This window comes from Rhinolophus sinicus, linkage group LG02 (genome assembly GCF_036562045.2).
Source record: "Rhinolophus sinicus isolate RSC01 linkage group LG02, ASM3656204v1, whole genome shotgun sequence".
NCBI lineage: Eukaryota > Metazoa > Chordata > Mammalia > Chiroptera > Rhinolophidae > Rhinolophus > Rhinolophus sinicus.
The window spans coordinates 193,591,792-193,618,746 of record NC_133752.1 but is presented as its reverse complement, the minus strand read 5'-3'; the positions used below and the strand labels follow the sequence as shown (position 1 = coordinate 193,618,746).

The window sequence follows — 26,955 nt, the reverse complement described above, 5'->3', positions numbered from 1 at the left end:
CTGAAGTCCTCCGGGTCGGATGGGCCGGAGCGACCCGGTCTGCGCGCCCCCGCACCCCGCTCGGAGCCTCCCTTCCGAACCCAGCGACCTTCGAAGCCCGTTTTTAGGCTAGCAATGCCCACCGGCCTCCCGTCTGCACTGCAGCCTGAGGAGTTTTGAGCAATATGAGGAGGACCAGCAGCGGTAAGGAGGGGGGATAGACGTGGCAGGGCTGTCGGAAGGAGGGGCACTTACGTGATGCTCATTTTCTAAATATGTCAGTCCCTTCTTTACCGGTGTGCAGAGCCAGTACTAGACGAGCCTGGTCCACTCTTACACAATTCACAAGCCTTGGAAGGAGCCCTAAACTGCAACAAATTTGTTGAAGTCATGCCCAAGAAATTTACCCTCCAAGCATGCTTAAAGCAGTGAGGTGTAGTCAGCGGCCGCCGTTTGAGTCACTTCACCATGCTTACATCTAGCTCATCCATTAAATGAGAATGTGAACTTATGGTCGTGAGAGCTAGATGCTATTCGAGAAAATGTTAACACACAGTGCAGACTGACAGTCCAGGAAGATAGCGGGCCCATCTCCATTTGAGGTCCTAGTTGACAGCAGGCTCTATCTGACTTGAAGAAAAACATGCTTGCCACGTTTTAGAAAGGTCATCAAAAGCTACAATAGTATTACAGGAATGTTCTAGAAATTTCACCCTACTCTGACGAGATATAGATTTAGTTTTGGAGCTGCTTACTAACCTAAACACGGGTTCCTAATGGTGTTCCAAGGTGATGCGCAAAGTGAATGAATGGCAACCCCACAGGCAACGCCTACAAAACACAGTAAGGCAGTCTCACTCATGACCTAACTGTGTTATGCTCACTTTACAAAGAACGTTCACATAATTCACAACCTTCCTGTGCTGAAAGCAGGGTGAATTTTATCATTAGAATTTTCAGAGGACCTGGCCAAAATAATGAGAATAAGTGGAAGAGCAGAGATCTGAACCCAGTTTCTGTGGCCAAGTTCATTTTTCACCAACCGCACTACTGTCTCTTACAAATCCTTAGTTTCTTTAAAAAAAAAAAAAAAAAAATGCCTTAGAGCAATGAATTCAAGCCTTTTTAGCGTGGTGACATACCTTTTCTCTCTCATATCGTAACTTACAAGGGCTATATTTCTTAAATTTATCTTTATGGGAAAACAATTTTTTTGAGATAGTTTTTAGGAAAGCTGAGGTGCTGAAACTCAATAGCTGAGTAACGCTAGTTTCAGCACAGGCCCCTTAAGTTTTTGCAGTAAACCATTAACATTTCATTCTTGCCTGCTTTCCCTGACTAGGGAATAACGACTTGTCCGTGCTATTGCCAAAGCCAGCTTCCAGCCCTCCCTGAAATTCCAGTGGAGTATTTGCTAGAGATCAACACTGGGCCAGTCCAAAGATGACAGGAGACAGAAAAACGAGTACTTCCTTTTTAAGGAATGATAGGGTAGCTAACAATTCTATGAAATATTCTTATTTGCAAAGGCTGTGTAAGAATGCTACATACACATTTAGCCTCCATTAGTCAGACAAAAGGGAGAAAGGAAAATGCCAAATTCTTGGTTTCCTAGGACAGCCCCCAAAGCAAGGCCCCTTTCAATTCACACCATGTGAAGGGTGGATGGAACCAAGTGAATTAAAGTTAGTCAGCCACGCACCGTGCAGGTGGGAAAAGCAGCCTCTGCCTCATGATGAAGAGTGAATTACGAGATGCTAAAACCAAGGGAAGCAGTGTGGATTTCTTGTTAAAGTTACATGTCAGGAGCACTTTTTCTCAGTGGAGCCTGATGAACTACACATGTGTGCAGATGTTGAATTACGTTGTCCCATTATTGAGGATCCACTCACCACTTTGTGTAGTCTGCTTCCTGGAGCAGAACTCTGCTCCCCACTGTATTCCCAGTACACAGTAGGATGCTGGAAAAAAATGCCTGTTAAAGTATGCGACCTGGATGAGAAACAAAGTATTTTGCAAATACTTACGTCCTCCAGATTATCACTAAAGAAATGAAGCTTTCTAAGTGTGAAATATATTATTTTATCCTTTTTTCTTGAAAGAAATGAGATTTATTTAAGGAACTATGGGGTGAATCCTGCTGAGATCTGTTGTTTAGATTTCTGCATTATGTGTTTTAAAATATACTTGGCCAGTACTCTTAGAACCAGCACTATCCTAATTAAAACTTTTTTTTAAAGACAGCTGTCCTATTAAAGTTTAAAACATGGGAGAGGTATAACACTTTCCCATAGTTTTGAATGTCTGTGCCCTAGAGCCATAGCAATGAAAGGCTAAATCACCAGTGGATGGAAACAGCCTTCATGGCTCCAGTCTCCTTCCCAATCTCACATGTGGCCATTTACAACTATTCAATATGAGCTTGTCAGTTCCTAAGAAACTTTGTGCAGATTAAGGACGGGGGTCTGCAGGAGTTCCCGAAGTTCCCTTCAAACCCCTCCCTCCACTCTGTCCTGGACTAGGATCTTCTCTAACTGCAATTTCTGGTCCACTGTAGAAGAGGAAGTCCCAGCAGTAGCACAAGTATGAGAACCTGCAGAACCACGTAAGGCATCAGAATCTGAAAGGGCAGGTCAAACATAGTTTTTCTAAGGCCAGGGGCCTTGTTATATGAGAAGATATAGAGGGCCTCTTGTTTTCATCCACTCAGACATGCATTTCTCATTTGACTTTTGTCCAAGTAGTCACCTACAGGTCATCTGGTCCTCTGACACGCTCATCTTGAACTCTGGGCCAGACACTAGCTGTTTCTCCTTCAGTTTAGACTTTCCATGAATGCAAATTACCACCCATACTCACCACTTATCCCCACACCCCACCCCCAAACTTGGCCTTTGAGAACTTTAGTATTTAAAAAATGTTACGACGAAATGTCATTTCTATTCCAGATGGGGTCTGGAACAGAAAAAGGACATTAGCTAAAAACTAAGGACTTTATTTAATAATGTATCATATTGGCTCATCAATTGTGACGTCAGTACCATACCAATGTAAGATGTTAATAATAGGGGAAACCAAGTATGGGGTATATGGAAACTCTCGGTATTATCTTTGCAATTTTTCTGTAAATCTAAAACTATACTAAAATTTAAAGTTTATTTAAAGAAAAATTGTATTAAAACTTGAAAAAATACACAGAAGCAAAAATAATCACCTTAAACTCATTATCCATGAAACAAACCATTTAGTATTTCATGATAGAGCTTTTTAAACTGTGACTTTTTCCTATTTTTTATGACTCATGTCTCATGCCTCATTCTCTGGTTGGTTCAAGTTCAGGATGTACTCTCTTCCATGGCAGGCAAACCCAACCAACTACAGCAGCCTCGTCTCAGCCTGCTCCCTGACTGAGCAGAGAGGAAGGTTGGTAAACGCTCCTGGGCTCACAGGAAAATGACATTTTCTGAGTACCTTCTTTGTGTCAGACTCTATGCAATGCGACTTCAGTCACTTAACCCTCACATCCACCCAGGATTTACCTCACCATTCTGAAGGTATCTAACCTCTGTGCTTCCACTGTCGTCAGGCACTCCGATTAGCAATTAAAATCTACCATCAGCCAAGGGAGGGTGGGGCAGTAGTGCCCAGGGGTCCGACTGCAGCTGAGCAGAAGCCAGTTGTCCCAGTTTGCCCGCTCGGATTTCTAGACGGTTCAGATCCGGAAGTCTGCATCAACTGAATTCAACCTAATCTTCCAGAAGGCATGTGTTTGCTCCTCAACCTGAAGCCCACCCAAATGCCTCTAATTAAAATGCCAAATGGGAAAATAATAAAATTGTATTTAAGAGTATATACCACAGGTATGTAAAAATGAGATGGAAGAGGAAAGAAACCCAATAAACCCACCCAAATAGCTGAGGAAGAAAATCACCAAATCTCTAATAATGAGTTCAGAAGTATAACAGAATTGTCAGAACAAGACTGTTAAGATCTTATTTCCTTATTTGCTGAGGAAATTTATTAACTAAAATCTATGGTATCCAATATCCCATGTGTCTACGTAATGTAAGTTCTCAGATTACGGATACACCGATCGCTGCCTTCTCTTAAATAGCCCATACTAGAGAAGTAGACAGAATGCTTCATCAGGTCCCAGTGACTTAATTCCTTGTGCCAGACCTGTTTTAAACATCCCTTCAAGATTCTCATGAGGAATAATATGAAACTGTTTCTGGAAGAGTTGAAATGTTGTATGGCTCCAGGCCATCCACACTTGTTTGCTACACAGAACTGTATTTAAAATTTGGTTTTAAGGATTGCCTCTTCTTCTTTCTTTCCAATAGGTTGAGCTCTTTACTTCTGCTACCTTTGATTAGACACAACTGGAGGTGATTCAGCCTCTTCCCTCACAACACCCCCATTCCTGACAATTAGGGAGTCTTCTAGCTTCTGCTTGACCTGGCGGGATGGCGTGGGGAAAGAATGACGAACTCATAGCAGCTCCAATGTCTGGGCCCAAACCAGCCTCAGATTCTCAACAATGGGTACTGGTCTCAGTTGTGTGTCTTCGGGCAACAGATAATCAAGTCATTCTTCTTCCTCACAAGTATTTGAAGAACTGACAAGTTTTCTTCTATAGGATAAAGAGCCCTAAGCTTCCTCACCACACCTCATACAACAAGGTCTTCTTTGGAGGTTGGCTCTCCAGTTTATCTGTTCCTTAGACTGGGTGTCCAAAGTTGAACACAATGCCATGCGTGTGGAACAGCAAGACTGGTGGGTTTTCTGGACACATACCATTAATACATCCTAAAACTGTCTTATCTCACTGGCAAGCACTTCTGCTTTATACTGAGTTTAAGGTTAACTTATTCACATTTATCTTAATTTTTCCTTCTTGGTTTTGGCACATCATTTTGGTCTATTTAGGTTAAATGAAATCTTATCAAATAAATGTCTTGGTTAATTGTCATAGTTTTGTGTCATCTGCAAATATGATAAAGAAGTTTTCTTCTTTTCATATATGCTGAAAATATATGTAGAGACGGCTAATGATAGAGTTCTGTGGTGTAACACTCGTGTTTTCCTTCCGGGTGGATGATAATCCGTAAATCTATTTTCTTTGGCTATACAGTGGTACCTGTTTTCAAACATCTTTGTTGATGAACACCGTAAATTTTATGGATCTATGGTATCATTAGATAGTAAAATTCACGCTAAATTTGCAGTTTTAGGGGTTGATTTTAAAGGTCTGGAATGGATGAATCCATTTTGCATTACTTTCTACGGGGAAACCATTCCTCGGTTTTCGAACATTTCAGAACTCGAACGGTCTTCTGGAATGGATTATGTTCAAGAACCGAGACACCACTGTAGTTGGTTCAATCAACTATCAAACTGAGTATCCAGGATTAAAGACTGTCCAATGCCTCGATGAAATCAATATACCCTATTGGCATTTCCTCAATATACAAAAAGCCTTATCAAAAAAATGAAGTGAGGTGGGACACAACCTGAATTGAGTAAGCCTGATGATTATATTAGTTTCTTTATTGTAGCTACAAATTTCATTCATTACTTATTCTTGCCAGATATAACTGAAGTTAGGGTATCCAACCACAGCAAATCCTGAGTCTGGGTTACTTTGCTAGACCCAGACCAAGTTCACCTTCAGACGAGAGGACCAGGAACTTGTTCACTACCTCACAATCAAGTGAACATGTGAAAAGGACTACAGTAGCCAAGAAATATGCCTTGAAAGAACAGAGAGCAAACTATGAGCTACATTTATTATGCAAGTTGGTGTTGCTGTAAAACCCCGAGTCCAACTACAATGCAATTTATTTCTGTATTGTAGACCTTGAGAAGTGTGAAAGCACGGTGGAAAGAAAAGTGCTGTTATTAATTTAAGGTAGCAATTCTTGAAATAAAATAAGGCACTAAAGTATCAGTTTTCATGACTCAGCAATAAAAGTTAACACAGCCAACAATGATTTTTTGTTTAATTCTCTTCCAACTCTACAGACATAATTCTGCTTTCACCTTCATTACACTTTCATATGGTTTTAACAGGGGATATACCTCCTCTTCTAAGAATCTCTGTACCTGCCAAAGAGGAAAGCAAATATAAGACAAAAGAAAACATTAAGATGTAAATTTTGATAATACTTTTCAATGTCAGTTTATATCACTGAGACTTGATAAAATCTTTACTCCACCACTGAGCTTGTCTTTCCTAACCGCCTGTCAGAAATCTCCCCCTAGACACAGGCAGTTCAACCCATCATGCCCACAGATGCTGTCTGGCCCAGCTGTGTTTTCAGTGGATCTCACCATTCTCCATCCAGACACCCAAGCTAAAACCATCACTGCTTTTTCCCTCCTCTTCACTCAACCAGCTACCAACTAATTGACTTTCTCAGTAGCCTCCAAATCGACCCCCTCGTCTGTGTCTACCCCACCGTGGCTCACAGCCCTCAGCATCAGCTGCTTGACTCATTACAGCAGCCTTCTTATTGGCCTCCCTACCTCCAGTTTAAGTCTTTCAAATCCAAAACACCAGAATGATTGGAATACAAATGAGAAACTCATGCCTGTCTTCAACTTTAAATCCAGTAACTACTCCTGGGGCACTTGGTACACTGGCAAATGATTGTAGTTTCTCTCTCCCAAGTTGGACATCTATGTATTTGCCATCTCCTCTCCTAGGCTAACTCCTACGTGTCCCTAAGATTCAGCTCCAATGTCATGTCTTCCAAATTCTTTTCTTTCCCAAATTCTACTCTTCTAGGGTTGTCTCCTCTTTTGTCATCCCTCAAAAAATGTGCTTCCCTCAGTTCCTGCATGTAATGCTTGATATCATCAATCAACTATTTACAAGTCTTCACCACTGAGTTTTGAGCTCCCTGAAGATAAGGATTACACATCTTTAAAGCCCCATTATTAAACACGGTACCTGAACACATACTGAGCACTTCGACTGCACTTGATAAATGTTTTTGAATTAAGCCTTATAGTCTCCAAAAAGCCAAAAGGAAAAATGACAAACATTTACTGAATACTTACTATGCATCAAGCACTATGCTAGGCCTTTCAATCTCACTTAACTCTATGAGATGTGAATTTTTTATCCTGTCAGCCAGTAAATGCCAGAAGTCAGAATTGAACCTAGATCTACTTGATGATAAAACCCAATCTTTGTCTATTATACCACAGTCTCTAGAGCAAAAGAGAATTCAGAGAAATCCACACAGGAACTACTTGAGGCAGCTCAACACACCAAAATGTTACAGTTTAGCCAGCAACCCGCTCTGAATTCTTTCTAACTAGCCCCATTCTCATCATACTTCCTATACAGTAGAAACCTTACAGTACTCCAGGTTCTGCAGTCCAGCAGTGTAAAGAGAGGGCACTTGGGGAAGACTGCAGCTCCACGTAGGTGTTCTGATGCTTACCTGCTGGGATGCACGCCCGGTGAAAGAAGAAGGATCCAGTAAACGGTCCAACTGGGAGTGAATGGGACTGAAGTAGGCATCGGTGAGGATCCGCTCTATGAGGTCATTATTCCCCCCTTCCTGCTTGACCACAGCAGCTGCCTGCTGGGAAAGCACTCTGATTTTCTCATGGCAATCCTGGGAAGACAGTGAGGTATTGTTGCCAGAAGTCAGAATTGACTTTTCGGAAGAAGCCTATCCTATGGCAGAATAGCGTCCTGTCATACCAGTGCTGGACTGACGGTAACGACAGAAACGCCTTCCTCGTCAGTTCTTCAGGACCAAAGGCACGCTCTCAATCACCAAGGGGCACAAGGGGCTACAAACCTGGCGGTTACCCCCAGCTTTCACCATGGCCATGATGATATTCTCCGTGGCCATGAAAGGCAGCTCTTGCCGAATGCGCCGCTCAATTACCTAGGAGAATGAATGAAGGGCCAAGGAAGATGCCTCAAGGTCACAAACATACACATAGTAAGGTATCAACTAGGAGCAGCAAAATGCACATCAGGGACACGAGCTACCATCTTTATGAAAAAAGCAGAATGGATTGCTTTATACTGTATTTTTTCAGTTTTCTTAGTAATCTGGAGTATTACTTTGATTTTAAAAAGAAATACTGATTTAAGTAAATTTTAAAAGCTGCTTCATCAGAATGATTCCTGAAACCTCAAGCTGTTCAATTTCAGTGCCCAATGCAACAGCTGAGTGTATGATGGAAATGGACCCACCTGCGCAGGTAGTTACACACAGGCAAAGGGAACAGTCTACTCTGCCAGTCACACCAGACCTGATGATTCATGCTGGTAGAGAGTTTAAGCCAATTCAAAGTACTTTATTCCCTTTTCTAGAAACCTGTCTATCAATCCACACAGTTAGTTCCCTAGAGCTTATGTCACCACCTGAAAAATGAGTTCTGGCTGAGAAGAAGTCCTACTGGACCAGAACACAGCTCCCCCAACATACTCACTCCAGAGCAGGAAAGTGTTACACTCCCCTTCCCACATTCCAGCCCCTTTCTAACGGTTTGCTTTTTAATTGAGGTCTCTTACTTTGGGGTACACCACCAATCCTTCAGAAATGTTCTGCAACGTATTCAATATAGTATCTGCAGTGAGAAATGCTTCGGCCAAACAGATACGTCTAGAAAACAAACAGCCAATTCAGTTATCTGTTTAAACAAATAACAATTTCAGTGAAACGTAGGGTGTGTCCCAAGAAGCAGGCAGCCCTATTGACTCCTCATGCCGTATGTACTGTGTGGACAACTTCCTTCACTCTCCAATATCCAGATGGCCCTCAAATCTATCACCTCTTGTCCAGACCACTTGCCCGAGTGCCAGACCACAGACCTACCTGAGAGCTCCACCTGGTTGATCCATAGGTACCTCAAACCCCAAACTAAATTCAGCCACTATTCCATTGCCTTCTGCTCCCCATCTTAAACCTGCTCTTCCTCCTCTCCCTGGGGCCGTTGCCTCAGTAAATGGCACTAGCATCCCATCACCAATACTCACCCCAGTCAGTCACCAAGGCCGGCCAATCTGCCATTGATTTTTCTATCCAGACCCTTCCTCTCCATTCACGCGGCCACTGTGCCAGTGTGGACATGGATTTTTTTTTTTTTTTTTAATTTTATTTTATTAAATTTATTGGGGTGACAATTGTTAGTAAAATTACATAGATTTCAGGTGTACAATTCTGTATTACATCATCTATAAAAAATATATGGAACGCTTCACGAATTTGCGTGTCATCCTTGCGCAGGGGCCATGCTAATCTTCTCTGTATCGTTCCAATTTTAGTATATATGCTGCTGAAGCGAGCACTGGACATGGATTTTTAAAGTAACCTAACTTGTTGTGACCAGATTCATGTCCCTTTACAGCTGATTCTCCAAACTGTTGCAGGGTGTTTTGGCAGGCACGTATGATTAGGTCACGTAGTATTTCCATAGATTAAACCCTGGATTACGTACCGATCCCAGAGAGCTAGCTTTAACGATATATCCTTCTCTACTCAAGAAATCCTAGCACAATGCCAGCAAACCAGTGTAATGTGAATCGGCTTTAAATAAGTATAAAGTAGAAAAACATGTGCACGTTGGTACCTTATTCCCAGCTACAGACTACTTCTGACCCACCTTGTAACTCGTCATCGACATGTCACTGTGCCAGGACCCCACAGCTGACATCTACTTGCCTTCAGAACATTATCCGAACTCCTTTTCAGGGCCTATAATGCCCTTCATAAAGTGGCTGCGAATCCCGATCGGGTCCCATCTCATCTCTGGTCACATAGACTTCATTCCTCAGGGCTACCTGACTATTAGGAACTCCGTACACTGTTCTTTCTCCTGCTGTTGGGCCTTTATACATGCTCCCAATTTTGTCTTCAATGTCTTTTTAAAACGCCGATTTATTTCTTAAGTCTTAAGCGTCACCTCCCGTATAAAGCTTTCTCTGACTCCTCCACCACTACTCCCTCCTCTGATCCCACAGAATACCTTGTACAAACTTTGGTCCCAACACTTATCATACTGTTCTTTCTATGTTCTTCCCTCCCTGCTAGGCTCCCGGCTCTTTGGGGAAAAGGAGGAAATACAGAAATCCTCAGAACGTCCTTCTGCTTCCAGGCCCCCCCTTGGTCCTCCCAGCCACCTGCTATGCGACATCCCCATTCCACTGACCGATTGGCACTGTCATCCAGCGTGCGTTCAAACCACTGCACAGATGCTGTCTGCAGCGGGTCCATGACGAGGGCCATCAGGTGACGGGCAAGGCTGCAGCACCGCTCTGAGCGCATAGGGTTCCGCTTGTATGGCATCGCACTGGAGCCTGCCCATGTATAAGGACAAGAAGCCACAGCAGAAAGGCTTCAGAGGACAGTGAGGGCCCGAGCATGCTTCCGGGTGAGCTAGTAACAAATGCCCGCGAGCCTCTCAGCACCTCTGCGGTGAGCCCAGGCCATCACACACACTCACCAATCTGTTGTTTTTCAAAGGGTTCCTCCATCTCCTTGAGGTTTGCCAGGAGTCGTATGTCGGTGCAAATCTGGGGAAAAGCAGGGGCACGGGCATCACCCCACACTCTTGGTACACAGGAATCTGGGGGCAGGGACTAGACTGATGAAGGAGACAGCCGTCTAGCTGAGCTGGGGCTGAGCCTGAAGAGCTCATCTCCTCCATCAGCACCAAGCGCTCCAGAAGAGCTGGGAGGACAAAGCCAAGGAGCGTGGAAATGTTCTGGTGACACTACTTAACACACCACGGAACGACAACAGCAAGATGACTTTAATGAGCACGACTCAACGGGTCCTTCCCTTCAGTGCACCTTCATCTGAGAGGCTTCATTTATGGGCCCCACATTGTTAAAACTGCTGTCTGTCATCTCTTGAGCAGAACAATTAAAAGTCCGCGGCTGACCCAGTCTGTCTGTGGTGTCCAAGCTCTCCCTCCCCGCCCCCCGCCCCCTCCCACACATACAAGCTACCACCACTCACCTTGTGCACAGACGCCCCCAAGCTAGCCAGCACAGACAGCACCTCAATATCCACTTTTCGTGTGTATGTCTGCCCTGTGATGATGAAAGCCCTGGAACAGAAAAGAGCCTTTAGGAGAACTATTTCAAACTGTGACTGTGTCAAACAAATGAGCAGAAACAGACCCTAAGCAAAAGCTTAGTCTCACTGGTGTACATGTCACATTCAGCCCAGAGGAGCTCACTGGTAACTGGCTCCTGGAGCAAACTTTTCTTCTCCCCTTTTTACTAATGCCCAGATGGCTGTCCTGACCCAAGGACATATGGTCCACGTGCCATGTCCTGCTGCAACCTGATGGAAGTGCCTAGAAGAAGGAGCCGTAGTGGAGCCCGGTGGCCCTCAAAGGAAATGGTCCGATTTAGACCAATCCATTGGAGGCCCTCAATAAAGAAACAAAAACGCAACTAAATGGGTAAAACTATTAAAAAAAACAAAACTCAGAAGTAAATAGTTTCCTTTTTTCTTATAGACGTTAAGAACATAGAATCTAGGCTATAAGAAAATAAAACCCAGGAAATGGGTAGAAGAACAAAGAAAGAAAAAGCCAAAAAAATTAGGGTCAAATCTAGAGGTATATGAAACATAGGCCTTTCATCACTTAATAGGGAGGCCAACACTTTCCCCATTTACTTACCTCTTAAATCCTGCCTTTTCTGTCACCATCTTGTCAAGCTGCTCTACCTTGGGAAGAAAAGACATCCCTATAGTAACCCTGGGGTGTAACCTCCCACCCAGGTTGCGGCCTGCCATACCCCTTCCAAAGATTCCATTCGTCCCAAGACCAAGCTCCTAGCACCCCGGACGTCAGCTTTGTCTCTGGGGCTCCACCTCTGAGCCTGTATCCCCCAGGTGGCTTTCAGAATACCTTTTGGTCATTTCCCTCGAAGAGCTGCAGGAAGCTGGCCTGCGTGCCGGTGGTGCCTTTCACTCCACGGAAGCGCAGGTCCTCTCGGACACGCTTCAAGTTCTGAAGATCCATGCAAAGATCCTGAATCCACAGACAGCAACGTTTCCCAACCGTGGTCAGCTGAGCAGGCCTGCAAGACACCCAAAGAGAACACAGGGCAGTCTCAAACCAAGGACTTACTTCCTAAAAGCTTCACTGCTTCTTCCTCTAATCATCACTGTCACCTCTGGGAAAAATTAGTGAGGGATGCAGAAACCATACAGATAGAACAGGAGCTAAAAAGTTTGAGCAAATAATAATTAAGGAGAGTCTATGTCATTTATGAATATTCAAAGATTACAAAGCTAAAGGGCTCCTAGCATAGTTTTTTCTTCATCATCAAGAGGCAATATAAAGGCAGAGACAATGTCCATTTTGTTCATCCCCAGACTTTGGTAAGAAATACACACTCACGTAACAAACATTTGCCAAGTATCTAAAGTGTTCTTGGTTTTGGAAATACAACAAAGAACAAAACAGACAAGGTCCTTGTCCAATGAAGTGCATGTTACAGTGTAAACAAACAAACAAGGAAATTATTGATTTTTTAAATGAAAACTATGAAGAAAATGATGATGAGGACAATGGAGAACGCTACTCTAGACTGACAGTCAAGGCCTTCACGAGGGGTCAACATCTGGTGAGGAGCCAGCCATGCTGTGCAGAACAGCCCCAAACACACACAACCAAAGGGCTCAAACGTAACAGCTAACGCCTTTGTTTCCAGTCTGAAGTCTAAATCAATCCACTGGAGGTCTGTTTCTCCACATGAAACATAATTACGAATACAATGTAGTAACACTGAAGTTCTAACAGATGAGCTGGCCATCCCAGATGGAATCTCTCTAAATGCTAATGACACTAATAGCTGGCGACATCAAGGACCACCACAGGAACGTCTGCTTGTACAGCAGGCACACAAGCTACCATATATCCCCAAATTAATCTCTGGGTAGTTTTCCTTGCTAACTCCTGCTAACAGATTATTGGAGTAAGCAAAGAAATAAATGAATTTGCAAGTTTTATTCACAGCAGCATTATACGTAACAGGCACAAGGGAAACAACCCAAACATCTGTCAACCAATGAATGGACAAAATCTGGTATATCCATATAGTAGAACATTATTTGGCCGTGAAAGGAAATGAAGTACCGATATGTATTACAATATGGGTGAACACTGACAACATTATGCTAAGAAGCCAGTCAAAAGCGGATGAATAGTGTATGATTCTATTTAAATACAATGTCCAGAAGAGGCAAACCCACAGACAGAAAATAGCTTAGTGGTTGTCAGGGCCTAGGGAATGGGGAAATGAGTGACTGCTGATGGGTACAGGTTCTTTTGTGGGGTGATGGAAATATTCTGAAATTATACACTGATGACTGCATAACTCTGTAACTATACTAAAAACCACTCAACTGAGCACTTAAAAGGGGTGAATTTTATATGTGAATTGTATCTCAGTAAAGCTGTTTCTTTTTTATTGCAGGGACCCACACACTGAGGTGATGCCTACACGTCCACACCATTTTCTGAGTTGCTAAGGCTGCCAACACCGCAGCAGATACCTCTCATTACACTGTGCACAGAGAATACTGGAATGCCTGCGCTCCCTGCATACTCTCCATCAGATGCAGGAGAGGAAGAGGAGCTGCAACACAGGTAATGCTAAGTGTGCAGGGAGACAGCAGAAGGAAACATCTGTCCTGGCCAAGCCACACACACCGAGCACTGACTCACTCACATGAACAATTTCTTCAGGTTTCTACCAGTAAATGCAGCCCCTAACTTCTAGGTAGACGAAATTCAGCCTAGGCTTTCCTAAGTTATAAGAGATGACATTCTTGTTGCCACAGCAATACCCCATCAAAACATAAGGCAGATGCTAATACACCACTACTCAAATATCATCACTTGAAACCTGCCACTAGCGTTCCAAAAATGACATCACCAGCTTTTAAAAAGTTTTATTTGAAAAATAAATAATGAAAAGGGTTTTACTTGGTAATCATAAAAATACTTGCACATTTTAAAAATCAAAAATTCAAAAAAATAGCAGAGGAAAAATTTAATTACTCTATTATCTCACCTATTATCGGAGTACTCAATATTTACAGCTTGGTGTAATTCCTTCCAATCTTTGTGCAATTTATATGCTATCTTTATCCCATAACATTAATCTAAGCACATTTCCATATTAGTCTTACTAGCATCATTTTAGTGGCTGCATATTATTCCAACCTGTGGAATATACCGCGTTTCCCCGAAAGTAAGCCCTAGCTGGACAATCAGCTCTAATGCGTCTTTTGGAGCAAAAATTAATATAAGACCCCATATGTTATGTTATGTTATACCCGATCTTATATCACAGTAAAATAAGACCAGGTCTCAAATTAATTTTTGCTCCAAAAGGTGCATTAGGGCTGATTGTCCAGTTAGGTCTTATTTTTGGGGAAACATGGTAGCAGTATATACCTTATTTATTTTTATTATGGGACAGATAGTTTCCAATGCTCACTTTCATAAAAATAATACGGGATTCTCTAGACTCTCTAGAATGGATTAAATAAAGGAGTATGAATACTTTCTAAGGCTCTTGATATATATTGCCCAATGCTTCCCAAATGAACTATTATTATTTACTTTCTCACCAGTATAGCTTTTAAGGTAGGTATCAAGTTCATTTCTCATAAGCATTCCAAGGTATCTGCTTAAGCTATGTTTTGAGATTCTTCCCCTCAAGGTTTCTGTACAGAAGGGAGAACTAACGGAATAAATGAAAGCCAGGTGCAAACAAACAAGCCCAGTTCCCAAGAAGCAATCATATCACTTACTGGAAATGTGTGAAACCTAAGGTGGGAAGATCGGCTCGTTCCTTAGCAAAGTCAGCAAGCCGAGAGATCACTCTGGCAAGCTATAAGAAAGACCATGTGATAGAAAGAGAGTGAATTCAGGTTGAGCTCATTACATAATCAGGAACTAAACTTTTAGACAATTTAATATAGAATCAGACCTTCAGTTCATGGAATGCAGAGGCCCTCTTTTTCATCTTTGTATCCTAGAAGTGTCTTAAGACCTCATAGCAATGAATGTTCAAAAATGGAGTTGACTACCTAAAGTCATGAACTTTTTCTGCACAATTTTAAGACCACTGACATGCTCATGCAGAAAAAGAGGACAAAATCATAAATCTGACCCACATATTCCAGCAACATATGCTGGTGGTTACATTTCCCTTATTTAAAAGGCTAGCCTTGGGGCTGGCCTGGTGGCTCAGGCAGTTGGAGCTCCATGTTCCTACTCCGAGGGCTGCCGGTTCGATCCCCACATGGGCCAGTGGGCTCTCAAACACAAGGCTGCTGGTTCAACTCCTCCAGTCCCGCAAGGGATGGTGGGCAGCGCCCCCTGCAACTAAGATTGAACACGGCACCTTGAGCTGTGCTGCTGCTGAGCTCCCAGATGGCTCAGTTGGTTGGAGCGCATCCTCTCAACCACAAGGTTGCTGGTTTGACTCCCGCAAGGGATGGTGGACTGCGCCCCCTACAACTAACAACAGCAACTGGACCTGGAGCTGAGCTGTGCCCTCCACAACTAAGACTGAATGGACAACAACTTGAAGCTGAACGGCACGTGCCCCTCCACAACTAAAATTGAAAGGACAACTTGGAAAAAAGTCCTGGAAGTACACACTGTTCTCCAATAAAGTCCTGTTCCCCTTCCCCAATAAAAATCTAAAAAAAAAGGCTAGCCTTTAAAAACCATCCTCTTACAGTGTTTTAACCCAAGAAGAGACAATTAGTTCTACGGATTAGCTATAGGATCATTCGCCTAAGTAAACGATCATCTGTTTGGATTTACATTGTGTTGATTTATTCCTAAGTGGTGCCCGTCCCCTATGGGCAGGTAGGAAATTTCTGCTAACTCCTTACCTTTGGCAAAAGCAGGTCAAATGCATTTCTAAGAATAATCAGGTCCTGCAAAGGAAAATGCAATGGTCTTATATTAAACAGCTTTGTCCAAACTTCATTATTATATAACACTTTTTGGCCATCACCACTGGGCTTCTCAGCTAGCCACCTATCTCACTATTAGCAACCCACAGTGCAAGCCAGAAGATGTTAATGGAAGCTGTTCTTCCCTAATTACTGTCTTAAATGCACACCAACTTAGAGTGGTACTGCTGGAATCTGTAAGGAACAAAACCTTTATACTCATAAAGCCCAATTTACATAGTATCTAAAAATGACTGGAAAATAGTTAAGGGGCAAACCCCATCCTGAATACTGTGAAGACGTCCAGGTCAACAAGGTTTGTATTTTCCCAGAGACAAGTGTTTAAGTCTCCGAGAAGCTTCCACAGGGCACATTCTATTAGTTTCCTCTCCTTTTTTCATGCCTATCATGAACCAGAGCATCAAGGTTGAAGAAATTTAAAGCTGTTCTTGAGGGAGATAAGATATGTATTTCAGGCAAGTCCAACACATGATTATATGAGACAGTAATTGTTGAGCCCAACTACACACAGGGTACTTTAAAAAAAGTATATTCCAAGTGAGAGGACTGTTCCTCCATTATTTGACTCACCAATTACACAGAGATGCCTTTAATTATGTACCACTTAAGACTAAAGTAGTATTTGGGGCAATTAAAAATCAGTGGCTTCTTTCTCAATTAGAAGTGTATCTGGAATCTAACTTCTGGTTCCACAGGTGCATTGCGATTAAGAGCCCAGTTCTGGAGCCATTCCACCTGGGCTTGTGTCGGTTCCAGCTGCGTAACCTTAGACAAGTTCTTCAACCTCTCTTTAAGTTTCCTCAGTGGTAGAGACTAGATTCCCAAGACGACAGTCTGATTCCACTGATAGGAAATTTCTAGAAAAGGTAAAACTGCAAACAGAAACCAGGTCCGTGATTGTCTGGGTCTGGAAACAGGAGTGAGGACTGACTGCAAACAGTCACGAGACAGCTTCTTGGGGTGAGGGGCGTGCTCTAAAACTGGCATGTGGTGAAGGTTGAACAATTGCATAAATTGACTAAAACTCATTGGACTGTACATTTAAAATGGGTAAATTTATGGTATGTAAACTATACCTCAATAAAGCTGTTTAAAAACTGAGATAATATCATCTATCACTTATGACTACCATGGAGAATAAGTAATAAAGTGCTCAGAATAGTGCCAGGCACCTAGTAAATTCTTAGGAAAATACGTGCTGTCACTTTTTCATGTTTAACTATAAAATGCTTTAGCTACTTAAAAGGTTTCACTTAAGAATTATAATGCAATCCTTTAGAAGTCACAGCAGAGTCATAAAGGACTTGGGAAAGAAAATCCCTTTGGAAAATTACCTCGGCCACTAACATGCTAAGACCTCGGCTTATGTCCAGCATACGGATGTGGAAGCAGTATCTGCAGGTCTTATTTTATGGGGGTTTTCGGGGCTTATAGCTTAAATTGGAGGGATACCAAAAGCAGAAAATTCCTGAGAGTTAATATACCCCTAAAACTAAAAACCTATGAGTCACTTCCTAAAACTGGACAAAAACCAAATAAATTTTATAAACGCATTATTAAGACTGAATTCTAAGAGGAAACAAAAACACACAGGCTCCTACTGTATTGTCTCCAACGTAGCAGGAGGTGGCACCGAGATGTATAATGCCGGCGGCCTTTGGACAGCAGTGGCCAAATGTGTGCACATGAGCCATCACATCGTGCCGTAACTGCTTCTCTTCGTCGGCTGCCATCTTGAAGTCAATGTTGTCCAGGTTTGATTTCATCTCCTGGATTTGTTCATCTGTGATAGGCAAGCCCAATGTCTGCAGAAAACAAGAAATGAAATAACTTCAGGTGTCACAGTTATGTGAATTGAAGTGACACCGAGGCAAAAGTTAGTTCATGTTAGCATTTATGCCCTGTCTCCCAATCTTTTAATTAAAATTTGGGGCAATTAAAAGTGCATGGGGAGGAAGGGATGGCTTTCTTAACGAATCTTGGTAAATTATATTCTAAGTCAACTCCAATATATGTAACAACAATGTAATCCTGATCTTTGTTCCCTCTGCCCTACATCTCTGCTTACTCCCTCACATATTCTCGTCTCTGGGCTCAAATGTCATCTCCTCAGAGAGATCTTTCCTGACTCAATGTGAGACATCCTTCTTCTGTGTCTCTCTATCCCTTTAGCCTGGTTTTATTTAGAGCACTTATCACCACATGACATTTTTATAAATGTATTAGCCCATCCCTCCCTTTAGAATGGATACTCCATGAGTAGAGTGCGTTGTTGTATTTATTGCTTACTCATGAGTGCTGTCACAAAGTGTGGGATCCAAGCCACAGCTTTACATTTGACCCAGATGGATTTATTCAGGTAATCCAAAATTAGGGATGCCGCAATTAGTTTTGCCAAGAAATTAGGTATAGAAATTCAGTGCAACTGAAAGCAATTCCAGGAGATAATCATGAGAAAATACACACATCAACCTCTTACATTCATCCATCACTGGAAAAATCAGGCTGGCAAAAAACAGCCGGCAGCCCACAGGCAGCTTAGAACCCTGGGTCCAAGTGGTGAAAATACACATTGGTGAAAGTTATTCAAACCTCACTTGAAACTCCCAAGCCCTGGCCCTGGGGAAGATCCTGCATCTTAGGACTATCTAGTCCAAGATGGTAACTACTGGCCATAGTATGTGGCTATTTACATTTAACTGATTAAAATTAAAAAGTGAAAGTTCCATTCCTCAATCACACTAGCTACATTTCAAGTGCTCGGTAGCCACATGTGGCAGAGCTGCCTTGGATCTTTAGCCAGTAGACAGGCCCTCTCAGGCTCCTCCCGAAGCTAAGCAGCAGGGGGCAGCGCGGTCAAACAGCGTCCTACTCTAAGCAAAGCATCATCTCCAAGTTCATTCCCCCCTCATTTTCCGCACTCCTCCTAATCTCTCATTCCTCAAGTTTTTTCTTAACCACTAAATTGTTATGTAATTTATGCTGCTAATTTTGACACCTTAACTAATAGATAAGGCAAATGCATGAGATTATATCCAAATTGTATGCGTTTCAGGCAACATGCAGACTGGGCAAAGGAAAGAACACATATTCAGATGACTCTATATTTAGATTCCAGCTTGATGCCATTTACTAGCTATGGTGGCCCTGGCAAAGTCTCCGAATGCCACTACCCTGACCTATTTAATGAAGTATCAAGTGAAACAGAAAAGAGAGTACATGTTAATATATAATAAACCACAACACACTATTAATGTCCTCTGCTACTGTCCATTGTTGTCTGAGCCAACAGTTTATGAAATCTCTCTGTGCCTCCATTCTACCATATATAAAACCTTGGCAAAACAGTACTTACTTTACGGGTTGTTTTAATGGGGATTAATGAGCTATTAATATGTAAAGTCTTAAAACAGTGCCACGCATATAGTAGGCACTACAGAAATGTCTGCTACTTCTTGTCACTATTTTCTTAAGCACAGAGATAGGGAGGGGAACTCTAGGATGAAAGTTTCCTTTTTGGAGAGTTCGACTGTACCAGGGTCCTAGTCATCTACTCAAGATTGTTTCCATGTTTACTCACGCCATTTCAGAGGACACTGCCATCTTGCTTGTGGCATTTTCCTTTGAAACTATAGCTCTCCGGATCACCTTCAGTTTCTTTCAAATCCTCTGGGAAGGCCCCTTTGGTGCTATTTCTGAACCTATTGGGCTGAATAGCTCTGCATCACAAATGCCTTCTAATAAACCCCTACTCTGTCCCTCCTCAAAGGCAAAAAGGGATGTGAGAAGCAGAAAGTGGCCTAGGAAACACGGATTTTGTAGTAGTGACAGTCCTGTCACTCACTACACAGAAGCACCCTGGAAGCACTCAGGCTCTGCACTGAACCACAGCCATGTTCATTCACATCCCAGTTCTGCTCTTAATAGCTGGGTGGCCTGGAGCACGTAACGCGCTTGATTATTAATGAGGCTTGGTTTTCTCCCCTCTAATGTGGGAAAAGCATCACCTGTGAAACATGATCAAGAAATATAATGAATGTTTAAATATAAAAAGGTGCATTGCAGTAAAAGACACATTGCCATTCATCTCCCTCAAAATACTCCCCTTCGCTTCAAACACACTTACGCCATTGTTCTTGCCACTTTCTGAAGCAGTTCTGAACGTCTTCTTTCATGTCTTTAGTTGAGCTGCCATGGCTGCCTCGATGTCCTGAATTGATTCAAAATGTTTATCTTTCATGGTCATTTTGACTTTGGGGAAGAGCCAGAAGCCACACAGTGTCAGATACAGTGAATAAGGTGGATGAGGACACACTGTAATGTTTTGGGGTTTTTTTTTGTAGTTTTTATTTGACAGAAATTGCTGTACCAGAAGTGATGTGTGACATGGAGCCTTTGATCACAAAATATGATGAACACTGCTGCCGAGTGCCATCCAACAGAAAGACAGGGATCTTCAATATGAGAAGCAGGGCGTTGAACCTTAGTAACAGTGTGTGACAAGTTTCAACTTGTTCGGTGCAGTCAGTCGGGTGTGAGCTACAGTTGAGAGAAGGTGTGTTTTAAAGTGTGACATAAATCATCCTCCATCATGACAGCATTCCATGTCACACATCGCTTCCGGTACAGCAATTTCTGTCAAATAAAAACATTACAGTGTGTCCTCATCCACCTTATTCAATGGATCTGGCACCGTGCGACTTCTGGCTCTTCCCCAAAGTCAACATGATTCAGGACACTGAGGCAGGCATGACAGCGCAACTGAAGACACTCACAGAGGACTTCTGCAACTGCTTCAGAAAGTGGCAAGAATGATGGGATAAGTGTGTTTGAAGCAAGAGGGAGTATTTTGAGGGGGGATTAATGGCAATGTGTCTTTTACTGCAATAATTTTTATTTTAACATTTACCGTATTGTTTGATCACACCTTGGAGTCTGCAAAGGCTTTATGGGTTAAATGATAAAAGATGCATAAAGAAATTAGCACAACAGCACGTTAGGAGCGCTCAGGTCCGTGGTTAGTGTACTACTGCAGGAACGGCCAAGATTTAGTCCCTGAAACCATAGGCTGCACTTCTCTCCACCGGCTTCACGTCTCTAAGCCTCTGGTGACTAACAGCATGTGAAGCAACAGGTGGCGGATCCCGGGCCTCCTGCCCTGGCCCCGGCTCCTCACGAAACGGAACACCGGGCCGAAAATAGCGGGGCAGCTGTCCCCCGGTCGGAGCCTGGCACGTGCTGGTGCCGACCTGCCTCCCTTCGCCCCGCCCCTCAGCCCCGCGGTCCGTTACCTGCTCCGCCTCCGCCAGCCACAGCCACAGCTGCCGCCAGGTCCGGAATTTGTAGCGGTCGCTAAACACGAAGCACATCTCCGGGCTGGCATAGCGGGAAGCAAGCGGCGAGCGGTAGCTGTCGTGTCCGCAGGCCTGCTGCTGCCAGCCACGGTCGCCTCCCGCCGCCATACCGAACACCACACCACACCACGCCGGACACCACAGCGAGGGCGGAAGCGGAAGCCAGGAGGCCGGGACTTCCTCTGCTGGGGGCGGGACTTCCTCCACTTGGTCCTGTTCCGGGAACTCCCGGAGACCTGAGCGTTCAAGGTTGAGGTGGGTTTCGGCTTCCGGCTGCTGAGGCTTGTCGTCTCTCTTCGTTTACAAGAAACGGGATTTGCGCTTCATAAATTACTTAGCCGGTCTGTGCCCCAGTTTCCATATCTGGAAAAATGTACATTAATATCTGCCCTTAAGACTGCTGTGAGGATTGAGTATCAGAGCGATGTCTGGGATACAGAAAGCTCTCTGTGTTTGCTATTATTATTGTGGTTCCCCCCCCCGCCCCCCCTCCACACACCCCTATTTTCTGCCTGGCACTAGTTCTGAGGAGAAATGAAGATGCCCCAGGGAAATCGGAATTTATTGAGTTCCAAGCGATCCCCTTGCACGAAACTGCAATACAAGGAATTTCAGCGGTTGCTGGAACTGAGACTCCTAGAAGCTGAGTGACATGCTGAGGGTCACCCAGTTAAGTGCAGCCGCCTGACTTCAGATTCTGCACTCTTGGCCATTATGCTGTATGGTTCCCAGCACCCATCATGCCGTCTCACCCCAGGGCTTGGTGAAGAAGGCATTCCCCCCATTCTGGAACACCTGTTTTTTTCACTGCATAAGGCCCAGTCCAGAGAATGTCCCCTGATGGGCCCGTTCTCTCCAGGGTTTGCTAATAATAATAAAAACCCCTAACGTTTATGGAGGTCTTTACTAGGTATCAAGCACTGTCTTGAGTGCTTTACACAAGAGATCTCATTTAATCATTGTGATGATGCTAAGTTGTTCAGGTATTATTAAGTGAAATAATACAAGCCCTTGGTGCAATGCACAGAGTAAGTGCTCAATAAATGCTAGCCATTATGATCCCATTTTGCAGATGACAAAACAAAGGCATGGTCAGGTTGAGTATCTTTAGACTACTCATGTAGAAGGGGGAGAGCTAGGAGTTAATTGCAGGCAGATAGGCTCCAGGCAGTTCTTAACAGTTCCAATTGTATCCTTTCCTTTGTGCTACCTTAGCAGGTACCATGCTGCTTTGAAATTACCTGTTTCTGAGCTCCTCACTAAAAACAAGACCTTTCAGGTGAATTCCGTTTTGAATTCCCAGCTTGTTTGCTGAGGTGAACTCCCTTTTCCTGTAACCATAATACTTCAGAGATATTAAAAATTGCTCATTAGATCTTAAAACTTCAAGATCTTGTCTTTGACAATAAGTTCTTTTCCTCCATTTTTCTAACCCCTCCATTTATTCCAGATTCACTGAAAAACCAGTGGACCACCACTATATTTTCCTTCCCTACCTCTGGGATTTCATAGATGATGAGTGACCTCCTGGCTTCTTATAGGCCTCTCCTAATTCTCAACAGAGTTCAGTGTTGTTTGCTTTTCCCATTAATTGCAAACTCGGGGCGGGGGCGGGGGGCAGAGATCATATCTGTCTTGGTCACCTGTGTCCCTGGCACCTAGCACAGGATCTGGCATAGTATAGGTGCTCAATAAATGTTTCCTGGATGAAGACTGCCCAAAGGAGCCTAGCTAGCTCAGAAAGAAATAAGGCCCACAATAGCCAAGATACAAGTTGGATCCTGACATTGTACTTCTCCCTCCAACCTCCCTCACACCTCTTCTGAGCCCTCGTTCCATGGCTTCGTCATGTCTCCACCTGGACTCCTGAATTAGCAGTCAGAATTGAGCACAGCCCCAGTTCCAAAATACCTTGACCATGAGGGATGCCCATCCGTCACCTGGGCTTATCACCCAGGTCTTCTTCCACCTCCTGTCTTGAGCTGCAGAGGATTGGTCTTGGGGTGAGGGCAGACAGTTCTGGAAAGATGAAGAATACTCCTATACTTCCTGCAACTTCCCACTCTGCAGAGTGCTTCAGGCTGTCACTGCTTTGATGTGATGTGTACTGTTCTCATTTTCCTCTATTGCAAACTCAACTGTCTCCTCAGTCTTCCAGCCCTCTCTCCCGCCTTTGCTTTATTTGCTGTTACTTTTCCTTAAAAGTAGGAGTTTCTACCTCCAGTCTTCTACCTGTTAATTCAGGAAACGATCTTGCTTTTAAATTATTTTATCTCGGATTTTTCATCTCTCCAATTCTGCCTCCCTTCTCTGATTTTTTTTTTTTTTTAAATGCACAGGTCTCTTCCACTAAATATCCCCACTTACTCTTGTTATATCTCTAGACTGGAAATCTCTTTCTGGCTGCCTCTTCACTAACCATTCCTGGCACTGCCAGTTATTAGCTGTGTGACTTGGGCAGTTGCTGAATTGTTTGGCACTTGGGTCTTTTCACTTGTGAAATATAGCTGAAGAGCTCCAGATATACAGTGAGGAGCAAAGGCAAGAATAGATCTGACTCCTTAGCTCAGTGTCTGGGACTTCTGTACTCAACAAATTCGTTCTCCTCCCTGCTTTATTCCTTAGCACCACGATGCAACTTCCTGCCCTCTCGTTTCCTCCAGGCCACAGTCTCATTGGTCACCAATAACTTCCTTAAATCAAATCAAAAGGGCCTTTCCCATAATATCTATTTGTTTGCCTCTGTTTGCATGAAGAATCACTAATAAAGTCTATGCGTCGGGGGACATGCCGGCAATGGAACAGCCAGGGAAAGAACTGGGAGGAAGCTTCCCAATGCACTTCTTATATGATTTTGATTTTTGCACCAAACGGTTTTTATTTCCTGTACTAAATCATCCTTTCTGGCTGATTGAAGTGTTTAGCGTTCTTGACAACCTCTCTCTCTTGCTTTGACACTGAACTGTAGTGATTCTCCTCTTTGCTTTTTCTTTGATGACCCCTCTCACTCCTGGAAAAGGACATGGGGGGGGGGAGGGAGTTTCCTCAAGGTTTAACCCAATTTTCCTCCTTGGAAACTGCTTGCACATCTGCAAGGCTTACCTTCTGAGTCCGTGGGTTCTCCAAAGTTTTGGGTCTTGATCTCCAAAGGTCACCTAGACACTTCCAGCTGGTTCACTGTTATGTAAAGCAACATCTCTAATTTTACTTTCACATCTCTCTTGAGCCCTAACTCATGAACAGGTCTTCTGATTAGCTCTTCCCCTCTTTTATATATATCCTTCTGTTTTTATTTCAGGCCTTTAAAATAACTAGTTTCTTAAATTGTTGATGTAATATCTTGTTACCCATTCGGATCATCCATTCCACAGTCATACATACTGTGTGCCTGGCATTGTACTTGGCAGTGGGATACATTGGTCAGCTGATGAGGTTGGAGTGGAGAGGGCAAAGATGAGGAGGTAAATTTGGAGAAGTAGGTGGAAGCCAGACCATGAGAACCTTGTTGGAAATAAGGGTATTTGAGGGTTTTATTCTAAGCAATGGAAAAAACACTACAAGGCTTTAAGCTCGGGGATGACTTCAGCAGATTTGTGTTTTGAAAACAATCATCCTGGCTTTTATATATAGAATGGATTTGGGACAGGGGAACTGGAATGAATGCCAAGTGAGAAACACTTGTGCTAGTGCAGTGGATTACAGAGACCTAGGCACATACGCAAAGCAATCTAGCTTTCACAAGGGAATTAGAGGCAGAGGAAATGAAGAAAAGGACGAGATTAAGAGGTACAATCAATCCAGCTTGGTGATGGGTTAGCTATGGGGAGTAAGAGGGGGCAGAGTCAAGAATGCTCTTAGGTTTCCAAGTTTCATTGAATGGATGGCAATGCCATTTACCATGGGATGGGAGGAGGGCAAACAAGCAGGATGGACTTTTCTGTTTGGGGTTTATTGAGTTTTCAGTGCTATTAAGATATCCAGGTGTTTCAAAATGTTGAGTAGACAATTATATACACAGGTCTGGAGCTCAGTGATAAGGGTTGGAAATATAAATTTCGTAGTCACTAGCATATAGATGGTAATTAAAGCCATAAGAGTTTTAGGCCCTGCAGCTGGTGAGCAACACAGAATTCTTTTCTAGTCCTTACATTCCAGTGAGGGAGATAATACAGAATAAACGAGGTATTTTTAGAAAATGGTAAGTTCTATGAAGAAAATATAGCAAGAGCATACAGTAGCTTAGGGTAGAAATGGGAGTGTTGACAGCTATTTTTTGATAGGATAATCAGGTAAGACCTCACATTTCATCAGAAACTACACAAAGATGTAGGGAAAAGAGCATTTCAGGCAATGGAAAAATAAATGTAACAGCCTTGAGGTGAGCATGAACTTGGTGTGATTACGAAACAGGAAAGCTCACAGGGCTGGTCTGAGATTGAGATCAGGAGAGTCAAAGGGAATGAGATCCTGTGTGGGGCTTATGAACCATGGTATGGAGTTTGAATTTTAATGGGAAGGAGAAACCATTGGACGGTAACTACACGAAGAGACAGAACAGTCCGGGGTGGGGTTAAGGGAAAGATGGTAGGCTGCTAGGAAGCTTCTGCAGTTGTCCAGGTAAGCGTGTAGAATGGACCCCGAAGTTGGTTGTAGTGGGATGTGAGAGTGGAGGACCGTTTGTGGGTACATGTTTAGTATAGAGGTGACAGGACTTCCTGATGGACTAAATAAGCGATGAGAAGCAGCTATGGGTTTGAACAATTAGGTGAACAGTGGTGCCATTTACTGAGATGGAAAAAGACTGAGGAAGTAGATTTGACAACAAAGGTGGAGGGATTTGTCCATTAGACTTAGAGGAAGGTAGGAAATCAGTCACTTGGGTAGACAGGAGATTAGAAAGGCCAGGGTTAGAGAGATAATTTGGGCAGGATGAGGACATGTGTTGTATTTAAAAACACAGGCTGGCTGAACATATCTGGGGGGAGCAACAGGACTAGAAAACAAGATTCAGGGCTGAACCCAGGGGCACTCCCAAATTTAGAGCTGTCAGAAGATAAAGGAGAGTGAGAAAGGAGGCCAGCAAGGTGGATGACACTGCCTAAGATTTTAGCACAGAGAACAAAAAAGGGCCTGGTTTTGAGCACTGACGAAATTTCATGTCCAGATAAAAGAGGATGAAAGAGATTCAGGAGACAAAGGAACACGATAGAAGGAACCCCAGGAGTTGTGGTATCAAGAAGCAAATGCTCATGTCCACAGGACTAGGGAGGTGGTTAGTCACCTTAGAGAAAGATCTTCTAGGGGAATGATAGGGACAGAAAACAGATTGGAAGGGACTCAGGAGGGAGAGAACATTTCTCCAAAGGAAACAAATGGGACAGGAGCTGGTGAGGCAGGGTTTGAAATGTGGACCCACAGGAGGGTTGTTACTGTGGGACAGACTTGAGCACGTTGATTGGCAAGAGTCCCGATTGAACACGTGAAGAGAGAATGGATAAGTTAAAAACCGAAGGGGGCAGGAAGGGAACGGATCCCAAGTGCTGGAGAACTGCATGCGAAGCAGAAGCACCTCTCTACTGATAGTCGGGAAGCAGGCATTTGGGTCTTTTCCCGATACCGCTCATTTT

General features: G+C 43.4%; 1 protein-coding gene, 1 long non-coding RNA gene and 1 other non-coding gene across 5 annotated transcripts; 1 reads left to right on the top strand and 2 right to left on the bottom strand.

Moving 5' to 3' along the window:
- Positions 1-14: 14 nt before the first annotated feature.
- On the top strand, positions 15-15,884 carry LOC141570187 (uncharacterized). 3 transcript variants are annotated; one of them, XR_012494145.1, is made up of 3 exons: positions 15-183; positions 10,044-10,383; positions 13,451-15,884. It is a non-coding gene; the product is annotated as an uncharacterized LOC141570187 (long non-coding RNA). The 3 variants fall into 3 exon arrangements; XR_012494144.1 differs by lacking the exons at positions 10,044-10,383; positions 13,451-15,884 and adding exons at positions 3,341-3,533; positions 4,323-5,608 and having other exon boundaries at positions 52-183; XR_012494146.1 differs by lacking the exons at positions 10,044-10,383; positions 13,451-15,884 and adding exons at positions 3,319-3,533; positions 4,323-5,608 and having other exon boundaries at positions 84-183.
- On the bottom strand, positions 5,745-21,491 carry ADSL (adenylosuccinate lyase). Its single transcript, XM_019734461.2, has 13 exons — positions 21,266-21,491; positions 17,576-17,779; positions 15,891-15,935; positions 14,796-14,875; positions 11,878-12,049; positions 11,647-11,693; positions 10,974-11,064; positions 10,456-10,525; positions 10,162-10,309; positions 8,525-8,615; positions 7,800-7,889; positions 7,434-7,610; positions 5,745-6,084 (listed from the first exon to the last, which is right to left on the bottom strand). The coding sequence occupies exons 1-13, from the start codon at positions 21,434-21,436 to the stop codon at positions 5,998-6,000; spliced, it is 1,473 nt and encodes a 490-aa protein (XP_019590020.2). The 5' UTR covers positions 21,437-21,491; the 3' UTR covers positions 5,745-5,997.
- Positions 9,195-9,301, bottom strand: LOC141570333 (U6 spliceosomal RNA). Its single transcript, XR_012494325.1, has one exon. It is a non-coding gene; the product is annotated as a U6 spliceosomal RNA (small nuclear RNA).
- Positions 21,492-26,955: the final 5,464 nt, after the last annotated feature.

Excerpts from the sequence above, each read along its gene's own strand:
- ADSL (XM_019734461.2), bottom strand. The coding sequence starts at position 21,436 with ATGGCGGCGGGAGGCGACCGTGGCTGGCAGCAGCAGGCCTGCGGACAC. Across the intron at positions 7,890-8,524 it reads GATTGGTGGTGTACCCCAAA|GTAATTGAGCGGCGCATTCG; the intron begins GTAAGAGACCTC and ends TCATTCTCCTAG. Across the intron at positions 7,611-7,799 it reads AAGCTGGGGGTAACCGCCAG|GATTGCCATGAGAAAATCAG; the intron begins GTTTGTAGCCCC and ends CTGTCTTCCCAG.